This window comes from Elephantulus edwardii, unplaced genomic scaffold (assembly GCF_000299155.1).
Source record: "Elephantulus edwardii isolate Elephantulus edwardi_28Jun2011 unplaced genomic scaffold, EleEdw1.0 scaffold00003, whole genome shotgun sequence".
NCBI lineage: Eukaryota > Metazoa > Chordata > Mammalia > Macroscelidea > Macroscelididae > Elephantulus > Elephantulus edwardii.
Genome location: NW_006399753.1, coordinates 33,527,284 through 33,551,686, shown reverse-complemented (window position 1 = coordinate 33,551,686; position 24,403 = coordinate 33,527,284). Strand labels below are relative to the sequence as shown.

The 24,403-nt window shown below is 41.7% G+C and overlaps 2 protein-coding genes across 2 annotated transcripts in view; both read left to right on the top strand.

Moving 5' to 3' along the window:
• PSMD14 (proteasome (prosome, macropain) 26S subunit, non-ATPase, 14) overlaps positions 1 to 11,091 on the top strand; it is a 123,421-nt gene extending 112,330 nt beyond the window's left edge. Inside the window, exons 10-11 of the mRNA XM_006879364.1 lie at positions 8,063 to 8,125; positions 10,677 to 11,091. Of these exons, the coding sequence (XP_006879426.1) occupies positions 8,063 to 8,125; positions 10,677 to 10,775 (162 nt within the window). The 3' untranslated portion in view covers positions 10,776 to 11,091. The remainder of the gene's footprint in view (positions 1 to 8,062; positions 8,126 to 10,676) is intronic.
• Positions 11,092 to 15,161: 4,070 nt separating this feature from the next.
• Positions 15,162 to 23,828, top strand: TBR1 (T-box, brain, 1). Its single transcript, XM_006879363.1, has 6 exons — positions 15,162 to 16,156; positions 16,771 to 16,925; positions 17,267 to 17,388; positions 17,859 to 18,017; positions 18,798 to 18,859; positions 22,129 to 23,828. The coding sequence occupies exons 1-6, from the start codon at positions 15,465 to 15,467 to the stop codon at positions 22,985 to 22,987; spliced, it is 2,049 nt and encodes a 682-aa protein (XP_006879425.1). The 5' UTR covers positions 15,162 to 15,464; the 3' UTR covers positions 22,988 to 23,828.
• Positions 23,829 to 24,403: the final 575 nt, after the last annotated feature.

Genomic DNA, 24,403 nt, shown 5'->3' with positions numbered 1-24,403 from the left:
AGTCATTTTTGTTAGAATAACAATTATTTAAATAAGATCAAAACATATTTATCTTGTACTTTTAGGCCACTATGACATGGCAGAGTCATCACTCATGTTCCTTCTATCTTTCTGTTCCATGTTTCTTATACTGACTTTGACTTCTGGGCCATCTCATGGTTCAAGAGGATTTCCTTATTTTAAGGCATCCCCTCTGAGTCCCAGTTAGCAGGAAGAACAGAAAGTTTGGTGCACTGAATTACTTAATGTGGAACTTTTGAGTTCATAGTGTTTGTAATTACCAAGTAAATGAGTCCCATTATATAAATTTAGGTGTTTGTAGCTCACCAATGGAATTGGATAACTTGCTAAAAATGTATATAAGATATATGGCACCCTTTTGGGTGTAGAAACCATGTTGAAAAGATGTATAGAACTCTAATGAGGGGATTAGTTTGCCATCCCATTAGGCTTAATATGAGTTATCTTAGAGTCAGGAAGAGGAGATCTTACTACCAGCAAGCAACAAGAGCCAGGAGCAGAGTATGTGCTTTAAGCCTCTCTGTATTGAGAACCTCCTAGATCTAGTAAATGGGGGTGGGAGGATACAGAGAAAACTGTAGCACCAGAGGCAGGAGATGAGAGACAGAAAGAAGCAGTGATGAGAACTAGGAGCAGCAGAACCAAGAGAATGGCCAGAGATACACAGCAGGCTCCCTGATCCCGGGAGCAAGAAAGCTGAGCCCCTCGGGCCAGAAGGCTTGTTGGTAGAGTTGGGTGCTTATAGGCACCTTTGGGTGGAATTAAATTGGAAGACTTATGGAGCTAGTATTGTGTGCCTTTGGACCAAAGCTTACTGACAGAGTATGGTGCTTCTGGGCAGTTAACTGGCAGAGCTCAAAGAGTTTTGTAATGTAACATTTGCTAATGAGGACAGATGCAAAGGGACAGACAGAGGCCTCCCTAGAGACACAGTTGAGAAAAGGTTTTCCTGATTGAAGAAATATACTTTGAGTAATTTCTCATCCTGAATTGTTACTTCTTTAATAAATCCCATAATTATTATGACTGTAGTTTGTAAGTTCTGTGTGGCCATTGCAACAAATTATCAGATCCTGTAAGAAAGTAGAGAATGCTGTGGGAGGACAGCTGGTATCAGAATTGTTAATAGGGTTGAAGGGTAAAGGTATGTCCAATTTCATAGAAATCAACCTGGGGTGATTGATGCCATTACATTTCACAAACTCTTTTTTGAAGTTAGAGGTCAGATACCCTCTCATGCTATTCTTAGGGCAAAGAGGATGCCATCTAGCTAAATCAGGTTGATTTTAGGGTTCTTTCCATAAATCACACCCCGCATTTATGATTACATTTAAAACAAAACTTAGTGGCATGAACACACCTAGCTAGGAGCTGGATTAGGTGTTTTAGCTGTGAGTATTACTACCCAATAAAATTGAGGTTACCTTACAAAGAAGGATTCTGAGAATTGATATCAGATAGGCAACTAGTAGACTCACCATGTTGTTGTTGTTGTTGTTGTTAAGTGCTGTCTAGCTGCAGGCGACCCTATGATTGAAAGTCCTGGACCTCCTGCATAACTTTGCTTTAACTCCTAGTTGGTCTCTTGGTCTTTCTAAAATATAAATTTGGTTTATATCAAAAGACACAACCAGGAATATGGAAAGACAGACTACAGAATGTTATTTATATTCCACTGAGTTGGTACCAACTCATAACTGACCCTCCAGCAGCTTTTCATCAACAGTAAATCGTATGGGAGGAGATTGCCCATCTTTCTTCTGTTACCAGCTGGCAGATATGACCCTTCTGATTTTAGAGGTGTGGGCAACTCCTTACCACAAAGCTACTAGAGCTCCCGCCTCTACAAAATAGGGAAAACCTATTTTAGATATGATAGGCTGGTACAGATCTAGATTCCAGAATATAAAAAGAACTTAAAAATCAACAAAAACCAAATGTTTAATATCATTAGTCTTTGTTGTTGGATACCATTGAATCAATAGCGAAATGTAAATCTACACCCAATGCAAGACTACTTCTTACTTACTCATTACCATTGAGTTGGAACCAACTCATACCTGACCCTCTACTAGGTTTATAAAGCTGTAAATCACACAGAAGGAGATTACCTATCTTTCTCCCATGGAGCTGCTCACAGATTCAAACCACCAGAGAAGGGGCACTTTGGGGTTTATAGAACAACTTATACAAACTATACAACCAATTGGAAGTAAGGAGTCAAACAAATACTTGTACGTGAAACAATATACATATAAGGGACTGTCTATCTGTATAGTTCAACAAGAAAAGAGAATGAAGTATTGATACCTGATGTAACATGGATGAATCTAGAAAATGTTATGCAGAGAAGTTAGAAAAGGGTATGATACTGTTCTAGGAAAGAAGTACATTCATGGAGACAATAAAGAATAATAATTGGCTGAGGTTGAAGAAAAGGCAGAATGCGAAGAGTAGGTTTCCAAAAAAGTTTTAGGCAATGATGGGAGTGCTGTTTGTACAACATTGTAAATGTAATAATGTTTGCCTTTTTAAAAATTTCACTACCTTGTTTTTAAGAAGCCTTTGATATTTGACTTCTCATTGCCCTGGGATAATACTAAACCTTTTGTGTTAACTGCATCCTGGTTCCTTCTCTTATTTGCTCATAAGCCAAAGTTACTAATACTGAATGAATAATTTCAGCTTTTCTAACTTGACCTTAGTGTTCTTCCTTTCTTCCTGGTCTTAAGCAATCCTCTTGGCTCTATATTACTATCCCAGTTCCTGCTTCTTCATTCAGGTTTAACCTTCACTCACCAATGCACCAGATGAGAGCTATTTTATTTTCTAATAGAATGCTTTTATCAGTCTATCCTTGCTTGATTTCCTGTTTTTACAGCTAGCCTCATTTCATCTCCAACACACTACCTATTAAATGATAAATGTTGAGTTAATGAATTTTCCTACCCAAAATATAATTTATCTGAAGTAGCTAATCCTTTCATGTTAACTAGTCATTAATTAATATTAATCTTGTTAAGCTGCTGTCAGATTGTTGCCACCACCCTCTTTTTGGTGGCATTAACATTAAATTTGTACAGTTCCCCTTGTATTGTTCTGGTTAGCCTTCACCTGTTTTCCATCTTGGCTTATTGTGCCCTCTGTCTTTCTTTAGGTGTAAGTGGACAGAATGTGGCCTTCTTAGTCATTGATCTTTTCTTAAGCCTCCAGTATTCTTAGAGGTATAACCTCTGGGATGGAGTTAAGAAGTGACTGACGTCCTTTCTTAGACCAGTTTCTTTCCTGCGTGCCTACTTTTTCTGTCATTGCCCTTGTGTTGTCTCACCTCCATGGCCTTACACATGCTCCTGACTTCGTAGCAGCCACTTTGCTTCCTTTGCTAGCTAGCCTTTGCCTTTTTGCTTTTCTTTTCTTGTATTTTTATTCCCTTTATTTGTTTTCCTCATTTAACAGTGATTTCACATTCCCCATTTTCTTTTTTTCACTTAAAATATTTATCTCCTTTAGCTGATTCTTAGACATTTCTACTTGCATGGCCCAGTTGCTTCAAATGGTAATTGTTCCAAGATAAACAATGTTGTTTTTCCTTCTTTCTCAGCACAGATCCCTCTATCCATTTTGTTCTTAATGGCATTCTTCTTTTCCTAGGTTTCATGTAGACTTGAAACTTTGGACTCGTCTCTTTTTCTATTCCACAGCCAGTCCATTCCTCCAGTCTTTTCTCTGTTAACCCTTACGTATCATATGATATGTTCTTATTGTATTTTTTTTCATGCCTTCATCTTCAGCCTCATCCTCTAGGCTGCCTACAAGGCAAAGTCAGGTGTATTTCTTTACCTCCATTTCCCCCATTGCTTCTTGTACATATTATAGTGTTTTAGGTCTTATAATGTGATATTTATATACAAGTATAACTCATATTCCCATATGAATTCCTTGAGAGCAAAAACTGTCTTACTCAAAGTGAGTATTTATTAGTGATTTTGAATATATATATATATATATATAGAGAGAGAGAGAGAGAGAGAGAGAGAATGAGAATGATGAAAATTCTACTGATAAGGACTTGCTCAGAATATACTAGAATGTTGTAAGTTATTCTAAAAAAGAAGTTCCAAAAATTCCTTATATGGAAATATTGCTGAAATTAACATATGGCACCTCGAGATAGTTCCTAATTTCTTCATATTTAATGTAGATTACCTCACGGGGAGGTTTTAAGGATTCAATAAATTAGTATTTGTCAAAGCATATGTATGTTGATATTTAATTACTGATGGTAGTAAAATACGTTTCATACTCATACTTCTTACACTTTTTTTCAGATAGTTTAAGTGTTTTGTTATTGTTCAATTTTGTTTTCCTGTTTCTGTTATAGAGAGGCCATTTATAAAGATAACAAAATAAAGGGAGTCTCAGGCCTCCTCCTGTAACTTCACCAAGGGAAAGGAAATTCAAGATCAACAACCCAAGGCCAAATCCTATAAAGCAGTGGTCAGACCTACCTCTTCTCTCTAGCTTTTTTACCAGTTCGAACAACTACCATCCCTTGACACTGAAAATGTATTGCATTGGCCATCCACTCAGAGACCACACTCTGGTTATGACATTTATTAGGGGACTAATTGTTATACTTAAGGTTCAGGAATTCACAGGATACAATTTTTTAGTAAGAACAGTCTCTTTTCAGTCATTTCACAGGGAAGTCTCTCTAGCCCCTTACGCTTCCTGGGCCAAACTTGGTTTACCATGCTTCAAAGCTTTTCTGGCTCTGCTGATAAGTGCCAGAATACACTCCACTCCACCAGCAAACCTCCTTTGCAAAGGCCTTTAACTTTTCTCTTAGTAGATTGGCACACCAACTTTAACTGCCTTGTGGCCACATCAATAACATTAAAATTAATCTCTACTTCTATAACCTATTGTGAATCATGAAAATGAAGGTTAAAGGAATAGAAAGCAGGTGTTGAGTAGCTCTGAGAGTGTTCAGAAGCTCAGAGAAGCCTCGTCCACTGCAATTAAAGTGGTAAAGATCCCTAGGAGTGTTGGTGAAGTGCCACAAATCCAATCCATAGTTTTCAAACAGCAAACAAAATGGTGTATTTGAGAAACACGACCATTATCAGAAGAAAAAAAATGGTGTTAATGGGTTTAGTGAAATACTTTTAAGATAGAGGGTACATTTGGGGGATTATGATCACACAACAGACCAAATTCCAAGAATTTCTTAGAACTCTGCAGACCGTGCATGATGGGATAGCCATCTGGGGGTCTTTGTTGATAAACTGTTAAAAACGTTTCTAGTGTGAATAGCCACAAACATTTTCAGTGCTTTTTTGTTGGTTGAGTAAACCGAAGCGCACGGATGCAAAAGCAAATTCTGACGCCAAATCACAGAAGTTGCCATAAACACAGAAGTTCCCGAGTGAGGACACTGCCTGTGCCTGAATTTCATTTGTTTCTACCACTACCATTTCTTTTTTTTCCTGGTGACTAGCCACAGTAGAACTATGAATGAAGGCAAACTGGTTTTACTAAGATTTTAAATGGCTTGAGTAGATGGGGAAAATATTTAGGGCTTTAATGTAAGAATAGTATCTTAGAATGGAAGAGATGTGCTTACTCTTTTGTCATAGGGGTTTGCAACCTTAGAATATGCCTAAATCTACAGCTGCTCCTCATTTCCCAGATGGCATCTATGGCTGGGAGTACTTTTTACCATCTGCACTTCTCAAAGAGTTTGTGAACTCTCTTTTAATTATTGGAAATGGAAAAACTAATTGGTAAAGTGGTAAATTATAAAAAAGATTTTCAAATTTTGAGTTAGAGCTTTTAAAATAAGATTTGTGATTTAAATGCTTCTTGAACTGCATCACTGTATATCAGGCAGTTTTGCTATTTGCAGTACTCTAGATAAACTCTCTAATAACTATTTTGTCCATGGATTAGTATTTTGAGCCAAGTTCCAAAACTCTTGCCTCCTTCCAGTAATGTACTATTGTTAACATTTTCACAGAACAGCTAACATTGAGTGAGTATGGATTCCAAACTAATGTGAATTGTTTCATTCATCAATCCATCCAGAGGCTTCCAGCTAATGAAGTATTGTGTCACAATTTGTGAAAGTAATTTCAAAATTTCGGATGTGTTCCTATGGATGTTAAACATTAAAGATTGATAGAAGTAATTTCCCAGTTAGGAAATACTTTTATAATGAGTGGAGAATAAGAGGAATAAAGTAAACTCTAAAAAAAATGAACATATTCTCTGTCCAGGGGATTTTAGATTTAGAGAGTTAGTAACTTTTTCCTTCTTTCAGGTTTATGAGTCATAAATTTATTTCTTAATGATGTGTTGTAAATAAGTATCCCCTAATAATTAGAAGATACAAAATTAGTAGATACAATACTATTCACCATCTTTTCTCTTTAGGCAGGTTCTTTTGGGGAAAATTCTCTAGATAGTTTGTCCATTTATAAAATTAGACACTTGCCATCTTTGCTCATTTTCAAGTTCTCTGTTTACAAAACTATTAAGAAGGTGTGAAATGCAGCCAAACTTCCCAGTTTATGGGAAATGTCTGATGATTGCCTTTCCTACATGTACATTGTTCACACATGAAGAAATTTGGCAGCTGTGAGATTATTAAATTTAGAGTATCCAAATCTAACCCTTATTGGGATTTGGTTTCATGCTTTCTTTACTCTGATCTCACCTCCTTTTTAACTCTCTTTGTGCTAAGTTCAGTGATGACATTTCTTAAGGTTGGTGATCATTAGGAGTAAATATATTCCATTTATGCTATAAATAAATAGTCCAGGAGTTTACTTGATGCAGTTCTATCTTGAGAAGACTATCTACCCAGACTCTTAAGTTTCCTTAAACTTGGGATTATGTGTCTGTCTCCACATAGATAGCCACATCTTTCACCACTAGTGGATTCACATTGTTAACCTGTCAACTGAGCATGGAAAATCAGAATTCTCGATAAAGTTTCATGGCATTGCTGCTGCTGGAGAATAGGAATTATGACAGTAGTTAATCTAAATGATGTAATTATTTTGTAATTGCTGTGCTAGAAAATATAGGATCATACACATTAGAGTTTGTAGCTAATCCTAGAAATAGTATGTAGAAAGTGGTTTTGCTTGTGTTGTTTGATTACTTTTAAATTTGAAGTGATTTTATTCATGTTGGAAATGTTTAAAATTACTATTTTTTCATGATTAATAAGGATTTCTCACATGGAATAGTATGGTTTCCCTGTACCCACCCAAACCAAGAACTAGTACCCTCTATGGATTCAAATAATAATGGATAAAAAAAAATATTAAAAGCTAAAAAGTGATTAAGTAGTCTGAACTATCCCTTAAAGTCTTAAAGAGAGAGCTTAAAGTACCATTTACATCATATAAATAATCTAGTTAGAATGTACTAGAGGATTTGTGAGCGTTATTACAAGGAATCTCCTGTGCATTGAAGTATGACTGTTACTTTAAAGACTTAAATGTGTGCAGTTGATAACAGAAAACTAAATCAAAAGTCCCTAGCTCCTTTGGTCCCTACTACTACTGAAATTAAATAGGTGTAAGTATGAAGATTATGTTGGCAAAAAGACGAAACAAGTGGTAAGGTGATTAAGAACTGTGAAAAGAGGGTAAAACAAAAACAGAAAAGATAGACTGGGACTTGGTACGCAGTTCTGTATGTAGTTGCCCCAGGTACTTCCAGGCTATGGTTTTACTCTTACATCATTAAGTTTCCAACTGGTTTAAATGCTACCTGTGAGTAATTAATTTTGATCTTTTCAATGCCGTTTACATATTTCTTAAGTCTGTTCTCTAAAGGATGGTGGTAGTAGTTTTTGTTAACTGACAAGTTATTCTGACTGTTGGCACAATTGCTAATTTTCTGTACATTTTTAAATAAAATAATTTCTTAGTGAAAATTATGATCACTGTTATCTTTGGTGATTACTCTACACTGGGGGAAAATTATTTGGAATTTGAAACTTATGTCCTGTTTCTTTCATTTACAGGCTGTAGAAGAAGAAGATAAGATGACACCTGAACAGCTGGCAATAAAGAATGTTGGCAAGCAGGTGAGGTAGTGAAATAGGTTAGCAGGCACATAGTAGCATGCTTTTGTAGAATGGAAACTATTTCAGATTTTGTATGTTTGTTTTGTTTTCTATTTACATTTTTGTTCTATCATGGTGAATATGATGCAGATTTTTAAATCTCTGAATTAGGATACAAATTATCTGCCATCTATGGAAGAGTAGGTCACAAATTATACCTATGAAATACTTTGTTCAGTGAAAATAATTTTCTAAATAAAACTAGGAAACTTATATCCTTAGTTAGAGTTGGAGTTTTTTCCAACTGCTCCCTTTAATATTACTATAAATAAATGAAAATAATAAAATTATAGGTTTACTTCATATGTAACAGGGTTTATTATACTTTGTTATACATATACTTGTTATGTATGGGGTCACTATGAATTAGAACTGATTCTGTGGCACCTAACATTATTTTATCACTAGGTAATGTTTCTGAGAAAACTTACATTTCTTAGATACAGAGTAAAGAGAAAAGGTTTTAAAGATTTGCTCTTTTTTGAGATTAAATATATGTATTTAGTCCCTATTATCTGATGGTGAGGGAGCATATCAACCAATTAAAGGAATCTACAGATTAATTAGACTGTTTTTAAAGAATGTTGATTACATTTTTTTTCCCATTTCATGGAACATGGTTATCATATTGCTGATGTTGGCAGAATCCTGATATTTCCGATGCAAGACACTAAGCTGTCTTTGCTTTCAGCCATCCTACCATATGCTCTGATCCCATCACATCTCATAAGCTATGTAGGTTTGGGCCAGGACCATTCTTGGATGGAAAATGTCTAAGAATCACCCAGCTGCCACAAGAAGTAATATAGATAACTGAGGGAGCTGTGTAACCAATTCACTATAAAATCAGTTACTCCAACACAGCAATAGGGGCAAAGTTCTGATTTAAATATCATCAATTTCCACTACATTTCTTACTCTTATAATTTTAAAATAGCAACAATAAAAAAGGTGAAATATAGTTTATCTCATTTCCTAATCTTCTGTTATATGGTCATCCTTATCTTTGGTTGTGATCTAATATTACATATTAGATTTAAAGAACTATTAACTCTTAAATACACTAGAATTCCATAACTTTCTAATAAATGGTTCCTGAGTGACAGTTTATTCATTATATACAACTCGATTTTTAAAAGCAGTTTCTGTATTTTTTATGATACAGTTAAACCTTTCTAAAATAGAAATGTTTAATGTCACTGTTGAATTTCCAACCATTTTTATGTAGATTATTATTTATTTGATTGTATGCTTAATTTTGTATATTAATGTAGATTTTATTTAACAGCAACAAATACAGGTAAAATTTTTAAAATTACTTATTGATCACCAGAATATTTTTTAAAAAATAGAAGTAGAACAGTGGTTTGTCCAAATTTCTGGCAAAAGTAAAAATATTTACAAATGAACACCTAATGTCTTTTCTCCAGTCAGTCATTTTCACCTACTATTACCCTAACACTTATTTCTGGAATGAAAAAAAAAAATTGGTTTTGTAGTCTAGTCACTTGAAATTATTTATAGTATGTTCTATATCTTACTTACTTAATAAAATCAGTGTATCGAGTTATTTAACAAAATCAACATATTGAAATTTTGATGTAGAAAACTATAGCCAAGAAATAATTCCAGTGATGAACATTTTTTTTAAATGAGAGGTTGTTAGTGTTTTAACAATGCTCACAAGAAAATAATGTTTATATTTAATGTATTTTATTATGTGCAGTATATCTCTGTTTAAAAACTTTCAAATTCAGCTAAAATACTGCATTTAGCCTTACACAGAATATAAATAGAACATTTTTATTTAAATGATTTTACTACAACTCATTTTTAAGCTTCATTTTTTAGCTCGGCTATTTTATAAAATAGATTAGACTTCATTTAAGCTCAAGAATTATATTATTTTATGATACAATAAAAAGATATGATTTTTTAATTTTAGAATTTAATTTTGTGATGCATAAACAATAACTTTTGAGCCAATATTTTTTTTCTAAATAATTTAAACTGTATTCCTAGAATATTAAAACTATATAGCATCCTGATATCTGCCAAGGTGTGAAAGGAATGAAGAGCATGCACATTGAATCCACAAAGAATTTTTAACTCTTGATATATCTGGTTTAAATAAAGTACCCCTTAGATAATATTTATAAGTGGCAGGGAACATATACATGTACTCAAGCATGTACATGTATTTATACATATATTTCTTTTTTCAAGTCAGATGTTTGAGGTTTTAAAGATTTCCTTGTTACTTTTCATATTCTGTGGTAGGGAGTCATAGCATGGATTGTCTATGCCAGGTTTTCATTGTGTAGCTTAATTATTTGATCAAATATCTTTTTAATAAATTCAGAAACTCTCAGATTTTAATAGTATGCTAGGAAAATTAAAGTTCTCAAACATAGAAACTTTGATATGACTTTACCAGTTTTATCAGCTATTAAAAAAGAGATCTGAATATTATCTATAAATAATGTGATTTCTTTTTCTTTCCCCCCTCTAGGATCCCAAGCGTCATTTGGAGGAACATGTGGATGTACTTATGACTTCAAATATTGTTCAGTGTTTAGCGGCTATGTTGGATACAGTTGTATTTAAATAAAGCAATGTAAAAAGCTGTAGTGATACTTGCAGTATATATTCCTCTATTGTTCTTACTGCTCAAAATCAAGGGACCTCTGAAGGTGTGTTTGGTTAAATGTAAGACATCTGGCATCATTTACAGCCCTGTAACACCTCCAGTCTCAGTTGTGCAATTACTTCTGTTTCTTTAGTCAGGGTCTTTGCATATTATAAAGTTTTACAAGAATACATCAAAGTGGACAAATTTTGTTAAGTTCCCATTTAATATTTGAATAAATCTGTAGCACAAATATATTTTGATTGTTGCTTACAAAATAAAGTACATTTACAGTCTATGTCTCATGAAGTCTTTTTGGCACTGGGTGAAATTGACAGAATAACATTTGACAGTGGTAGAGAATTGATACACAAAGATGTTTCCCTTTGCATTTTAAGATCGTCTTAATACATGAAAAATCAAGGTGATAATACTTGACAAATTTAATATGGTTGCCATTAATGAATGAGTGGCTACCTCATTAAGTGAGAAGCACAGAAAAGTGTTGACATGTATCTCATTAAAAGCAAGATTTCAGGATCTCAGAAATAGACATGAAATAAAAAGGGAGGAATTTTAGATTTGTTTGTTTTTTAAAAGAACATTTTTGAGAATGAGTGTTAAGCAAATTCCACTAAACTTTCAACCACAGGACCTTATAAGTTACCACTGCAAATGAGAAAGACAGCATAATGTAAGCATAAGATCATGTGCATATAAGCAGTGCTTTAGTTAGTATTTTCTCCCATTTTCTAAGTAAACTTAAAATGTACTCAGTTTTCTAATAGGGAAAAAAATTGACTAATGGCAATTTTCACACAATCTTAACCCTTGACCTGTTCTACAGACCATTGTCTGTTAATGGTAATGATAAAGCACTCTCATCATATTGCAAACACCAGGTATGGAAAACAATAGGGGCCCAAGTAAATATTCTTGGATAGCATGTATCCTTCCTGGTGAAGATATTTTTTAAGGGTTTTTGTTCTGCTTTGGTTTCAGTTTAATTTAGAGATTAGAAGCTAAAAGTGGAAATAGCTTAAATTCACCTTTGTTAGTGAAATAAGGTATTCTGAGCCTTTCTTGCCTGTCTGTGAGTTCTTCTTTATAAAAGATGGTGATAGATTAGTATGTTTTATTTAGGATATGTGATAAGTATTTAAGTAGTCAGAATTTTAACAGCCAACCACCTCTCACCAAAAATATTGTTTGAAAGCTAGTGGAAGTTTTTTCTTTGGCTGAATTAAAACTGATACTCAATAATTATGGTGATATATGATTTTTTTCCTTTATAAATTAAGGCTCTATGGCTTATTTCACAGATAATGCTGAGTTGAGTCCGAGTTAATCTACTTTTTCCATAAAGTCCTCTCAGAGGAAAGTTTCAGTAAAATCCAAAGGCTATTCTCAACACGGAGATTTAAAGTCCTTTCCCTACTTAATCCCCAGAGAGATTCTCATGGCTGTATAAGTACAGAGCAAGCAACAGAGTGTTGGTGACTTTTCCTTCACTCCCCACATCCTCATAACCGTTTTCTCCCATTTGACATGTTAAAGAAGGTCGTAATTTCAGAACCTTATCAAAAACTTCCCAAGCAAAAACCTGAGTTCTTGGTAAATTTGAAACTAGTCAAGGTTAAGATTTTCTAAAGTGACCTGTCTTCTACATTAGTGGCAGCCTGGCACCCAAGGCTCACTTAGTGAGACTGGGTTTGGTAAATCACAAATGCTATAGGCCTTTGAAAGGGTGTAGGCATCCCTGCTTACCCATCCACTAACACAGCCCTGGAACCACATCTCCTACTTAGAGTGAAGTATGGGGTATTGAAAGCTCTATCTAGTTTCACTATCCGAAGTGTTACCTGCCTGGTCCAGGAGCATCTGGGTCTTCCAGGATCTCTGTACATATACAAAACCAAGTTCTTCTCAAGGCCAGCTAACGTTAATTTTTAGCAAGAGCCTGAGGTGTTTCGGATGTCCACTTCCACAAAGGTGGGCTCAAGGGCAGGTTCACGTGTTTATTTCTTGGGAACCCACAGAAAGTGGTATCGATAATCAAGTGAGTTGAAGTGCATTGTGTCTGAACTGTGAGGGAGGTCCCCCTTTTGTAAATATAACACAGTCGGTTCAGAGTGGCTGAAATTTCAAAAAGAGCCTTGATCAAATGGATTGGTGCCCCTAAGCTCTGTGCCAAGCGCAACTTCTCATGGGCTCCCTGATTCCCCCAGGTGTCCTCTCGCTTGAACCCACTTGGGGTTCTCTGTGATTGAGTTCATAGCAGTGTACCTGTCAGAGGCCAGAAGAGACGTAAGAGCAGAAACACAATTGATCCAAGGCACGGAGGGGGTAGGAAGAATGGCCAAAATGGAACCAAAGCCATTTATGAAGAGAAGTGACAGTGGAAGATAAAGAGCAGGAAAATAGTCACTCTCCCCTCCCCCGCACTCTAAGGCTCAGCTTGTTTATGACGCTTTCTGGCCAGGAGCTGAGGTTTGCTTTCGAAAAGGAAAACGGGTCTGGCTTTATTTTTCTCCCAGAAAACTGTCTAGGCTTGAGTCTGGGACATCTGGTCATCAACCTGTCCAGCCCTCCGCCTCCCGCGCTGGGCCTTGTTCGCGGTGCCCGGCTGGAGGCCGCAGCTGGTGCCCTGCGCCGCCAAAGCGCCCAGCCCGCCTCGGGGGGCACAATCTGGACTGAGCGCGGCTAGCTGGGTCCTCTACAATGGCGAGGCTGCGAGGCGCTCGGGTCCCCAGCGGCGTCCTCACTGCAGGAGTTGCCCTTGTTGAGGGCAGGTGCTCACGGTGGAAGGTCGAGGGGCCGGGTCGTGCCCCCTGCCCGGGAAGGGTCGGTGCAGTACCCCTGGCCGCGGGTTCTCTGATTCCGCCGGGTGTGGGCCTCCTCTGGAGCTTGGCAGGGTGCTGGGCCACTTGCAGAGCGTAGACAATGAGGCCGAAGGCGGCGCGTGCGCGAGGGCACCGGGGTCGTGGCACCTGGCGCGGGGGAGGGGAGGAAGCCACCAGGCTCTCAGGCAGCGCCCGCAGGGTGGTCTGCGGCTGGTCCTCATCCCCACCACCCTCACTCAGCACCGCGGGGAAAGCCGCGGGAGGAGGGCAAGGTGGTGCTAGGAAGCAGCTTTGCGAAGAGACAGCCTCTGCCGGCTCCGGCCTTGGGGCCCAGGCTGAGAGCAGGGCTGTCCTGTGGAATCAGTGGTTATGTTGTGTATCTCCTCCCTGCACCTTAGGGTTGCTTTGGGCCTCGTGCTATTTAAGCGTGCCAACAGCTTTTCAAATTGGTTCTATTCTCTATTTTTCCTTCGATTCTCCCTTCTTTTAAATTACTGGCATGGATTCTTTTTCTTCTCTCCAGATTATATAAACATTAAACACGCGCGCTCGCGCGCGCGCGCGCGCACACACATACACACACCCCACAGTCTTCAGTAATGATCACGGTGTTGACACTACTTCCACTCTGTCTCCCCAGATCAGCACTTCGGGCGAACCCATTTGCACGGGGACTCGGCCCTCTCTTTTCCTGGCGAAGCTTTGGAAGCTGTTGCCAAGCCAGTACCTCAGAGAGAAGCCAGTGCTGCAGGACGGGAGGGACGCATGGCGCCTGCTCCCAGTTAGCTGCTCGTCAGATACTCTGCAACCAAGCTCACTGATGAAATATTTAGTAAAGACCCGGTAAACATCACTCCAAATACATTAAGGCATTCCGCACGACAGCTTATGATTATTTCAAAACTTAAAAAGGAGATCATAGATTGTCACTGTTTCTGTGCTCAACCAAGAAACCGAACCTTCCAGAGGTGGGTGGCTAGGTAGGCGAGCCGTTGCCTTTGCGCCCCCACTTCCTCCTCTCTGCTCACTTCATCGCAGTGACTCCCAGTAGCCGTGGTTTATTTATTTATGTGGTTTAAAGGGGGGTTGGGGGCGCGCGAGAACAAGACCTGCTCACAAAGGACCGGCTCAGGTGTTGCGTGCCCCTGTATTAACTGGAAAAGACAGACTCTGGAACTTTTACAGGGCGACAAGAGGCCACCGGCTCGCGCTTTGTATACTTTGCACTTGAGATCGTTACATTCAACTGAATTTTTGGCTCATTCAGATCCGAAAAGTCTCCCAGCATCGTCGAATTTCCTCCTCCGCCCCTCGGTTCCAAAGGGAGGGAGATGGGGGGGGGCGGAGGGGGAAGGTAGGAAAAATGTTTGGTAAATTGCACATCTTTTGAATCTTCCTAAAGCAGTGGTCACAAAGCTTAAAGGTGACACAACAGGGCTCACGTAAAACCGACACATATTCCCCCTCCCCAAGCCAACAATAAAATCATCCCCTTCAATTTGCCATGATCGTCGCGACCAGGAGCCAGGTGATTATCCTAATTAATGTCTATCTAATTAAATTACTGTCAGCAGTTAACCAATGGCAGGAGCCGTTTCATCGGCTGCACAAGCAGCAAGATCAAAAGTGAGCCTTTTCTGATTGCTGCATAGTGTCAATTGGCCAATCTCTTCTCCCAGAGAAAAAAAAAAAGTAAATCAAACCTTTGAGAAGCATTTGCTGGTTGAAGTGCTTTCGGTCTAGTGAGGGGGTCTGTGGATTTCTAGTTTATGATAAATAGGACTTTCAAAAGCAGGGATAGGAGGGCGAGTGCTCAGGTTGTAGCGCTATGCAGCTGGAGCACTGCCTTTCTCCTTCTATCATGCTCTCCAAGAAATTTCTCAATGTGAGCAGCAGCTACCCACATTCAGGCGGATCCGAGCTTGTCTTGCATGATCATCCCATTATCTCGACCACTGACAACCTGGAGAGAAGTTCACCTTTGAAAAAAATTACCAGAGGGATGACGAATCAGTCAGATACAGACAATTTTCCTGACTCCAAGGACTCACCAGGGGACGTCCAGAGAAGTAAACTCTCTCCTGTCTTGGACGGGGTCTCTGAGCTTCGTCACAGTTTCGATGGCTCTGCAGCAGATCGCTACCTCCTCTCTCAGTCCAGCCAGCCCCAGTCTGCGGCCACTGCTCCCAGTGCAATGTTCCCGTACCCCGGCCAGCACGGACCGGCGCACCCCGCCTTCTCCATCGGCAGCCCCAGCCGCTACATGGCCCACCACCCGGTCATCACCAACGGAGCCTACAACAGCCTTCTGTCCAACTCCTCACCGCAGGGCTACCCCGCTGCCGGCTACCCCTACCCACAGCAGTACGGCCACTCCTACCAGGGTGCCCCGTTCTACCAGTTCTCCTCCACCCAGCCCGGGCTGGTGCCCGGCAAGGCGCAGGTGTACCTGTGCAACAGGCCCCTCTGGTTGAAATTTCACCGGCACCAAACGGAGATGATCATCACCAAACAGGGAAGGTAATGCTACGTTCTCGGCCGCCGCTGCTCTCGGTGCGGCCCGGGGGGAGAGCGCTCGGGGCTGGATCGCCGCGGCAGCAGCGACCATTTGGGGTTGGGTGGCGGAATGGAAGAGCTGCGGTGCGCCCCACAGTTGGCGAGTTTGGGGAAGGGGGACTGTGGAATGGTTGGGTGCCGTGAGGACGAGGGAAACTGTTCAGTGTGTCCAGGGATCTCACTCTCAGAAGGTTGGTCCGAAAGCCCCGGCAGGGCCGGGAGGAAGGCGCGAGCGGGCGCCCTGCCGGCCACCGGGCACTGTCCGCGGCCGCCTGCGGGTGGGAGGGACGGTGCGCCCACTGGCGCGGATGGCAGCCTCGCCCTCCACCTGGGACACCAGGGACACCTGCCAGCCGCCCACTGCACCTCACCTACCGCTCCCTCCTCTCCCCCCAACCTCGGCCCCACTTTTTTCTACCCATGGCCCCTTTTCTAACCCAGCAAACATTCGTTTATGTACACTGCAGCGAAAACAAGTTTTGCTTTGCTATCTGGCGCCGCGCTTTCTTGCGTTTAATCTTTTAACATTTATCTTTCTGTTCTCCTTGTTTTCCTCCCCCTTTCTTTAATTTAAATAGGCGCATGTTTCCTTTTTTAAGTTTTAACATTTCTGGTCTCGATCCCACGGCTCATTACAATATTTTTGTGGATGTGATTTTGGCGGATCCCAATCACTGGAGGTTTCAAGGAGGCAAATGGGTTCCTTGCGGCAAAGCGGACACCAATGTGCAAGGCAAGTCCTTCCAATTAACACGTTTCCCTGACACTTATTTAGGTGAGAATGATTAATTAAAGCCTTTGTGGACTGGCTCGAGCGACTTTTAAAACGATCGGCCAATGACTTCTAAAAGGAAACGAGGGGGAATGGGGGACAGACAGAGCAAGAAAGGGGAGGATTATGCAAAAAGCTATTTTAATCACCCCCAGTTAATAGGAAGAAAGCAGGGCCTGAAAAGGCCCCAACTAATGGGCCGCGCCGTGCGCGCGTACACGTGTGTGTATGTGTGTGTGTCTTACGTGCTGAGGACTGGGCACTTCCCGGGCCACATGTAAACAACGTATTCCTTTCTCTAGGAAATAGAGTCTATATGCATCCGGATTCCCCCAACACGGGGGCTCACTGGATGCGCCAAGAAATCTCTTTTGGAAAATTAAAACTTACTAACAACAAAGGAGCTTCAAACAACAACGGGCAGGTCAGTGGTTCAAGCGCGCTCTCTCCCCACCTTCTCCCTCGCACACACCACACCCCGCTCCTCCCTGAGCATTCAGTCAGTTTTAAGCCGCATGCAAAGCTGGGTACACATTTATTTGCTTTAGTAAGTTTTTTTTTTTTTAATGTTTCCTTCCTCTGCCTAAAATAATACATTTTAAAGTTTTCCTCCCTACGCCCTGTCTAGTCTTTGGGTTCCTGACCTTTCCAAGTAAAAATACTGGGTTTTTGTGAAGGAAATCCACAAAAACTGCAGATTGTGAGCATCTTTGTTCATCCTTCGAGGAGTCCAGGAGCCTGGAGATTGGGGGTCGGGTTGTCTTTTCCCGGGGTGTTCTCTGAGCTGTAAGGGCTGGTGGAGCTGGCCAGCCTCGCCCGGTGCGCCCAGCCATGCGCACAGCGACTGACCGTGTTAACGCGTCGCTCAGGGGCTCCCCTTTCTCTCCGGGACAGATGGTGGTTTTACAATCCCTACACAAGTACCAGCCCCGCCTGCATGTAGTGGAAGTGAATGAGGATGGCACGGAGGACACCAGTCAACCCGGCCGAGTGCAGACATTCACCTTTCCGGAGACTCAGTTCATCGCCGTCACCGCCTACCAGAACACCGATGTAAGGGCAACATGCGGGGGCTGGGCGCGCGGCCTCAGCGGGCACCTCTCGGCATCCCCGTATCCCGCGCTCTCCCGGCAGGCAGCCCGGGCTCTCGCTGCAGCCTCGGAACCGGCGGGGTTGCGGTGCTGGGCTGAGTGGCCCGGCTAGGCACCCTCCCAAGTACAAAGCCCAAGCACACGCTTCCTGGTTGTCTCCCACGCGGATGGCCCGTGCCACCCTTGAGATGTCCAGGCTGCTAGGGTCTCTTTTACTGAGAGTTTGGATTTGGCTTTTAAATTAGAGCAGATTAAGATTTATTCCTTTCCCTACTCCTCCTTTTAAATTCTTCCTGTTTTAAAAGCAGCATAGTCTCTCTGCAACTTGCATTTTCGTTTTGGAACGCTTTGGCATTATCTTTTTATAAAAAGGTAGTAAAAAATTACAATCAAATGGTAACTTTTAAAACACTGTGAAACATTTCAAATACGCAACATTTGGTGATAATAAAGATTTTTCTCAGAGTAAGTACTTCGTGTGTACAATGCCTATTTAAAAATGTGCATTCGAAGTCATTTGTGCCTCAGGAGAGCTAATGGAAAGCACGCCTGCCGCTGTAGACATCATTAATTTGAACATGTCCATGTAACTTCTGGGACATCTTTCCTCTTTCCCTTTACATTCATTCTCTCCATTTTTCTCACTTGGGGAAACCTTGCTATTGGTCAGATTGTATATACTCCAGCCTCCATTCCTCCTATATGGCAGTGCTGATCACATCACCATCTCTCTCTTTTCCAGATTACACAGCTGAAAATAGATCACAACCCCTTTGCAAAAGGATTTCGGGATAATTATGACACGTAAGTCATTTTACACTTTCCTTCTCAAATAGCAGTGGAATCTGGCTTAAGGTGGAAGGTGAATGATTATGTGCATGGTGTTTGGAATCCAGAATGTGTGAAAGCAGATTCCGTAATGTATGTTTTCGAGGTTTTTGCTTTTCGTTGGTTGGCTCTTCTTCTCTCTGGTGACCTTCTGTCTCGTATATGCTGATTTTGGTCAAAGTTTCTGTGCCTATTTTTAGCTTTCCAAGGAATTACCAAGTTGTTGCCCTGCGAGTTGGCTGTGTAAGTTTCCCCCTTCCCTGGTGCAGGAGTTGGTAGATAGTGCTACAGATGCTCAGCTCAGATTGTCTGTGTCTGAAACTGGCCCGATTCTGCCTGAAAGTGCATGTGGCTCTGGCAGTTGTTACAGTTTCCTTGGCATATGTGGCTTTTATTTACCCATTTCCAAGTTTTGTGTAATAGCATTTCCAGTGTAAGTTTACTATGGACTGAATAACAAATGTGCACCCACCAAAGGCCAGCTTAGAAACTGAATCACTGCTATAGTCATTTCAGGCTGTAGGAAGAATTCACGTGCTGGGAATTACTTATAGACTTCAAAAAGAAAATACTTTCTGCTTTGTAACTAGGTGCATTTCACTTAAACATGTTGGTTCCTTTTCCTCCAAACTCCCTTGTCTATCTCCATTTGTTTTCTATCAAAATGCTGTTCTCTGGGGTCAACAGTAGGGTGTAAGTGGAATGCTTTCTGGGCTTGTTCTAGCATTGCTCCTCAGAGATCAGGCAAAGTGCTTATGTTCAGGCAGTGTTCTATAGCAAATACCTATATCTGGATTGGAGGATACTCTATGTGTTGTTTATTTATTTATTTTTTATCATAAAAGGAAAGGGTTCAGAAATCTTCATTTAACACCTTGCATTGAAGGCCTGGGATAAAGTTATAAAATTGAGCTATCTCTGAGCAGGAAGAGATTAACTGGTGTGGCGAAATAGAGACATGACTTCCTCTATTCCATCTCTAAGCAGATACCACCTGGTATTTTATAACAAACACAAGAGTCATTGATATTACTAGCCATAACCATTTTATAGTCCCTCAAAAGTAGTCCAGAGGAAGCAAGCCTCAAGATTCCCACCTGGTATTTTATAACAAACACAAGAGTCATTGATATTACTAGCCATAACCATTTTATAGTCCCTCAAAAGTAGTCCAGAGGAAGCAAGCCTTTCAATATGATTTCCCAGCATAAAAACTTGACTCCTGTAATCCTCACAATCTAGAGAAGTGGGCCCAGCACAGTGGAAAGTGTGTGGCCCAGGAGACTAGAGATGTTGGAGGAAAGTCCTGTAGATTTGAGCTTTTAATTCTGTTGTGAACATCTGTTCAAAAGCATTTTATTTTGCACAAATCAATTCAGTGATCTCAGGTGGGTTGGGACCTGGAGGGGCATCTCAACTGTATCTTTTGCAGACTGCTTTTTTTCTTTTAAAATATTATGGTGACAAACAGAGGATATTTGCACCTTGCTAGTTGTGTTCCCTTCCTGCCTCTCTCATATTTGAAAAAGGAATTGAATGATATTTTAGGAAAGAATAAACCTGAAAAGCAGTGACAGTGTAACCCTTCACATCGCGCTGTCTTCTGCTGGTTAGCCAGTCTAGAGCCTTCTTCCTGCTGATCCTAAGTATTTTTCATTAAAAGCTTTACTGTCTACACAAAGTGTTTAGATTTTTGAGGATAGAAGAAAGTGACTCTTCCTTTCCTTTCCTATTGACTCTTTGGGCTCTATTTAAAAGAAAAAGGGGAGAGGATAAGTGCTCTGGGCACCAGTGCTTACACTGCTACTCACCAGGGATTTCCTCCCAAAAGGATTAAGTTCACACAAGATTGAGACTCTTTCCTAACAATCTGTTGATTAAAGAAGAAGAGACACTTATCTGTGTGTATGTGAGTTAAAACAGAAAAGAAGACAGGTTCACGAGCTAATACTTCCACCAATCTTTATCCAATCCCTGGTTCTTGCTCAATGCCAATAGGTTTTTCTAGGCCCAAGGCCTAAAATTTATCTTTGGTTATATGATGTAAGGTTATTTCCGGCCACATAAATCACTGTTGGCCACATTGGGAGAGTTATTGAAGGTCCTTCGGCTTCAGTTTCCTCATCTGTAGAGTGGGATAATAATTTTGTTAAATGGGATGATGTGATGGTTAAATTAATTAGTATTAGGTACAATGATAGATGACAATGCCTGACACAACTTACTCATACTGTAGAAAAGCATTGTCTATTATTAGTGGGTGCAAGAGAGGAAGACCTTAGATGTGATGGATTGACTCAGGATAGGATAGGGCTCAGAGTTACTGTACAGAGAGCCACGGTGAATCGCAGGCAACTCAAGGGTACATAACAACATTATTAGTGGAGGATTGTTTAGTGAGATTGATAACTCTTTTGTAAAAGTTTGCCCCAAAGTTTTTGCCATGAATGGATAAAAAAAGCTGGAGCTAAGAGTCAGAGTCAAGGACGTGTTTTATTTATGAACTAATTGTCCTTTCATTGATTGATAATTGCTTTGTAGTAATGTTTATTTGCATTGCCAGAGGTGAGACTGAAAGTTCACACAGGGAAACAATAGACAAGAAGAACCCATTAAACTATTGATTGATTGATCGGTTGATCACAATCCTTAGGATTCTAAAGAATGGAGGTGGTCAGTACTCAATGGATTCTGTTCGACAAGCTCACGTCTGAACACAGACTTAAGAGTGATCTCCTGTGGGGTTCTTAAACTATTAAAAGAAGAGAAGAGAAATCTTCAAGTGGAAAGGGATTGAAAAGATAAGGAAAAAAAGAGGGGATCTTAAGTTTAAAACAGTTCACTCGGAAACTTTCTCAACATAGGAATGGTCCCTTGGGCATACAGCATCCTATCCCCTGGGTAAATCGCCTTAGCATGTACTTACGTCTTCAAAGTAGGACGAAAACCCCCTGCAGTGTTCCTCAGATCCCCATGCGTTTGTTAGAAAGCAAGGGAAGAGGGAAGTCTTGCTCTGGATGCCCTACATCTCTCCGAGTCCCGCACAGACGCACTGACCTGGTGATCACTCCAGGATTTGTCTTGAGGAGCATGTGGGCCTGTGACCCTTTCTAAGTCTGCATCCTGGACAGCAAGTTACAGATGGCAAGGGTGGAGGGAGGCGATGAGAGGAGGTGGACTTTCCTTCTGCCCCTCCAGGGACCTATGCGCCACCCCTCGGTTACTTCTCTCTCACCCCCCCGCAGGATCTACACAGGCTGCGACATGGACCGCCTGACCCCGTCACCCAACGACTCGCCACGCTCGCAGATCGTGCCCGGCGCCCGCTACGCCATGGCCGGCTCTTTCCTCCAGGACCAGTTCGTGAGCAACTACGCCAAGGCCCGCTTCCACCCGGGCGCAGGCGCGGGCCCCGGGCCCGGCACGGACCGCAGCGTGCCGCACACCAACGGGCTGCTGTCCCCGCAGCAGGCCGAGGACCCGGGCGCGCCGTCGCCGCAGCGCTGGTTCGTGACGCCTGCCAACAATCGGCTGGACTTCGCCGCCTCCGCCTACGACACGGCCACGGACTTCGCGGGCAACGCGGCCACGCTGCTCTCGTACGCGGCGGCGGGCGTCAAGGCGCTGCCTCTGCAGGCGGCCGGCTGCACCGGGCGCCCGCTCGGCTACTACGCCGACCCGTCGGGCTGGGGTGCGCGCAGCCCCCCGCAGTACTGCGGCGCCAAGTCGGGCTCCGTGCTGCCCTGCTGGCCCAACAGCGCCGCGGCTGCCGCGCGCATGACCGGCGCCAACCCCTACCTGGGCGAGGAGGCCGAGGGCCTGGCGGCCGAGCGCTCGCCGCTGCCGCCCGGCGCCGCCGAGGACGCCAAGCCCAAGGACCTGTCTGACTCCAGCTGGATCGAGACGCCCTCCTCCATCAAGTCCATCGACTCGAGCGACTCGGGGATTTACGAGCAAGCCAAGCGGAGGCGGATCTCGCCAGCGGACACGCCTGTGTCCGAGAGCTCGTCCCCGCTCAAGAGCGAGGTGCTGGCCCAGCGGGACTGCGAGAAGAACTGCGCCAAGGACATCAGTGGCTACTACGGCTTCTATTCGCACAGCTAGGCCGGCCCCGCACCCCCCAGGGCCCCCAGCGCCCGGCCCCTGGACCCGCCGGCCTCTCCGCCCTTCCCTGCGCCCCGGCAGACCCACCCTGCGCTTCGCCTCACTTCCCGTGACCCTTGATAACCGTCTGCAGCGAATAAGTGCAGGTCTCCGAATAAATGCAGTTATTGAATTTTATTTCTTTTTCTTTTTTTGCACAACAGTATCTCTGCACTTAGTTCACCGACCTTCAACCTTGCTGTAAACCTCTCGATTTTCCAACTTTTCTCTTCTGGGAAGTCATCCTCCAAACAACCCTGCACCCTCCCACTTGGTCTTTTTCTCAGCCCCTCCTTCGTGTTCTTGTAATGAAACTCTTCACCTTTAGGAGACCTGGGCAGTTCTGTCGGGCAGCAGCGATTCCCACCCTCCAAGTCTCGGCCTCCCCAGTAACCGTAGGATGTTGACTCTAGAGCCTGGACCCACCCAAAAGCGTCCTTTCTTATCCCCGAGTGGATGGATGGATGGATGGATGGATGGTAGGGATGTTAATACTTTTAGTGGAACAAAGCCTGTGAAATGATTGTAAATAGTGTTAATTTATTGTAACGAATGGCTAGTTTTATTCTAACTGTCGAGGCACAAAACCAGTTCATGCTTAACCTCCTCCTTTCTTTCCTTTTTCTTTCTCTGTTTATTTATTTGTTAGATGACAATATCCTAAGAGGCTCTGGGAACTTGAACTACTCATAGATAGTAATAGGTTTCTCACTTTTCCTCCATCCGTTGCATGAATACTACTTATTTTGTGCCCTATGCCCACCAAATAGCTAAGGAGAATCCGCCCGAACACCTGTAAAGGGTAGGTGTCTGTTCATAGGCAAGTCAATTCAGTGGCATGGTGCCTGCAGAGCTAAGTTCACTGGAGTTGTTCGTTTTCCCTCCTTCCTTTTAAATAGAATAGTTCTACATCAGCAATATTATTTTGCCTTATTTGTTTTTCCCCAAAGTGCCAAATCCATTACTGGTCTGTGCAGGTGCCAAATATGCTGACAAACTGTTTCTGAATCTTTTCAGTCCTCCCTCCACCTTTATATGCTGTAAATCTTTGTAATGAATAATCTACTAATGATATAGATAACTGAATTGTTGGTAACTATAGTGTAGTCTAGTGAAGATGAATCGTGTGAGTTGTATATTTTGCTGCATTTTAGTTCTGAAAATGATTTTCCCTCCCCACCTAGAAACAGCTGAAATCTGACTTCCTTGGGAAAACAGTAGCATTAATGCGAGTAAAACTGATTTCCACGCCCTCTAAGTCTTGTTATATTTGATAAGCAACATTAATACCCCTGGAAATAGATTAGTAAAGTTTCTAATGTTGTGTAGCAAAACTATACTTTTTTTGGGTATTTTTAAATTAATGTGAAATATGCA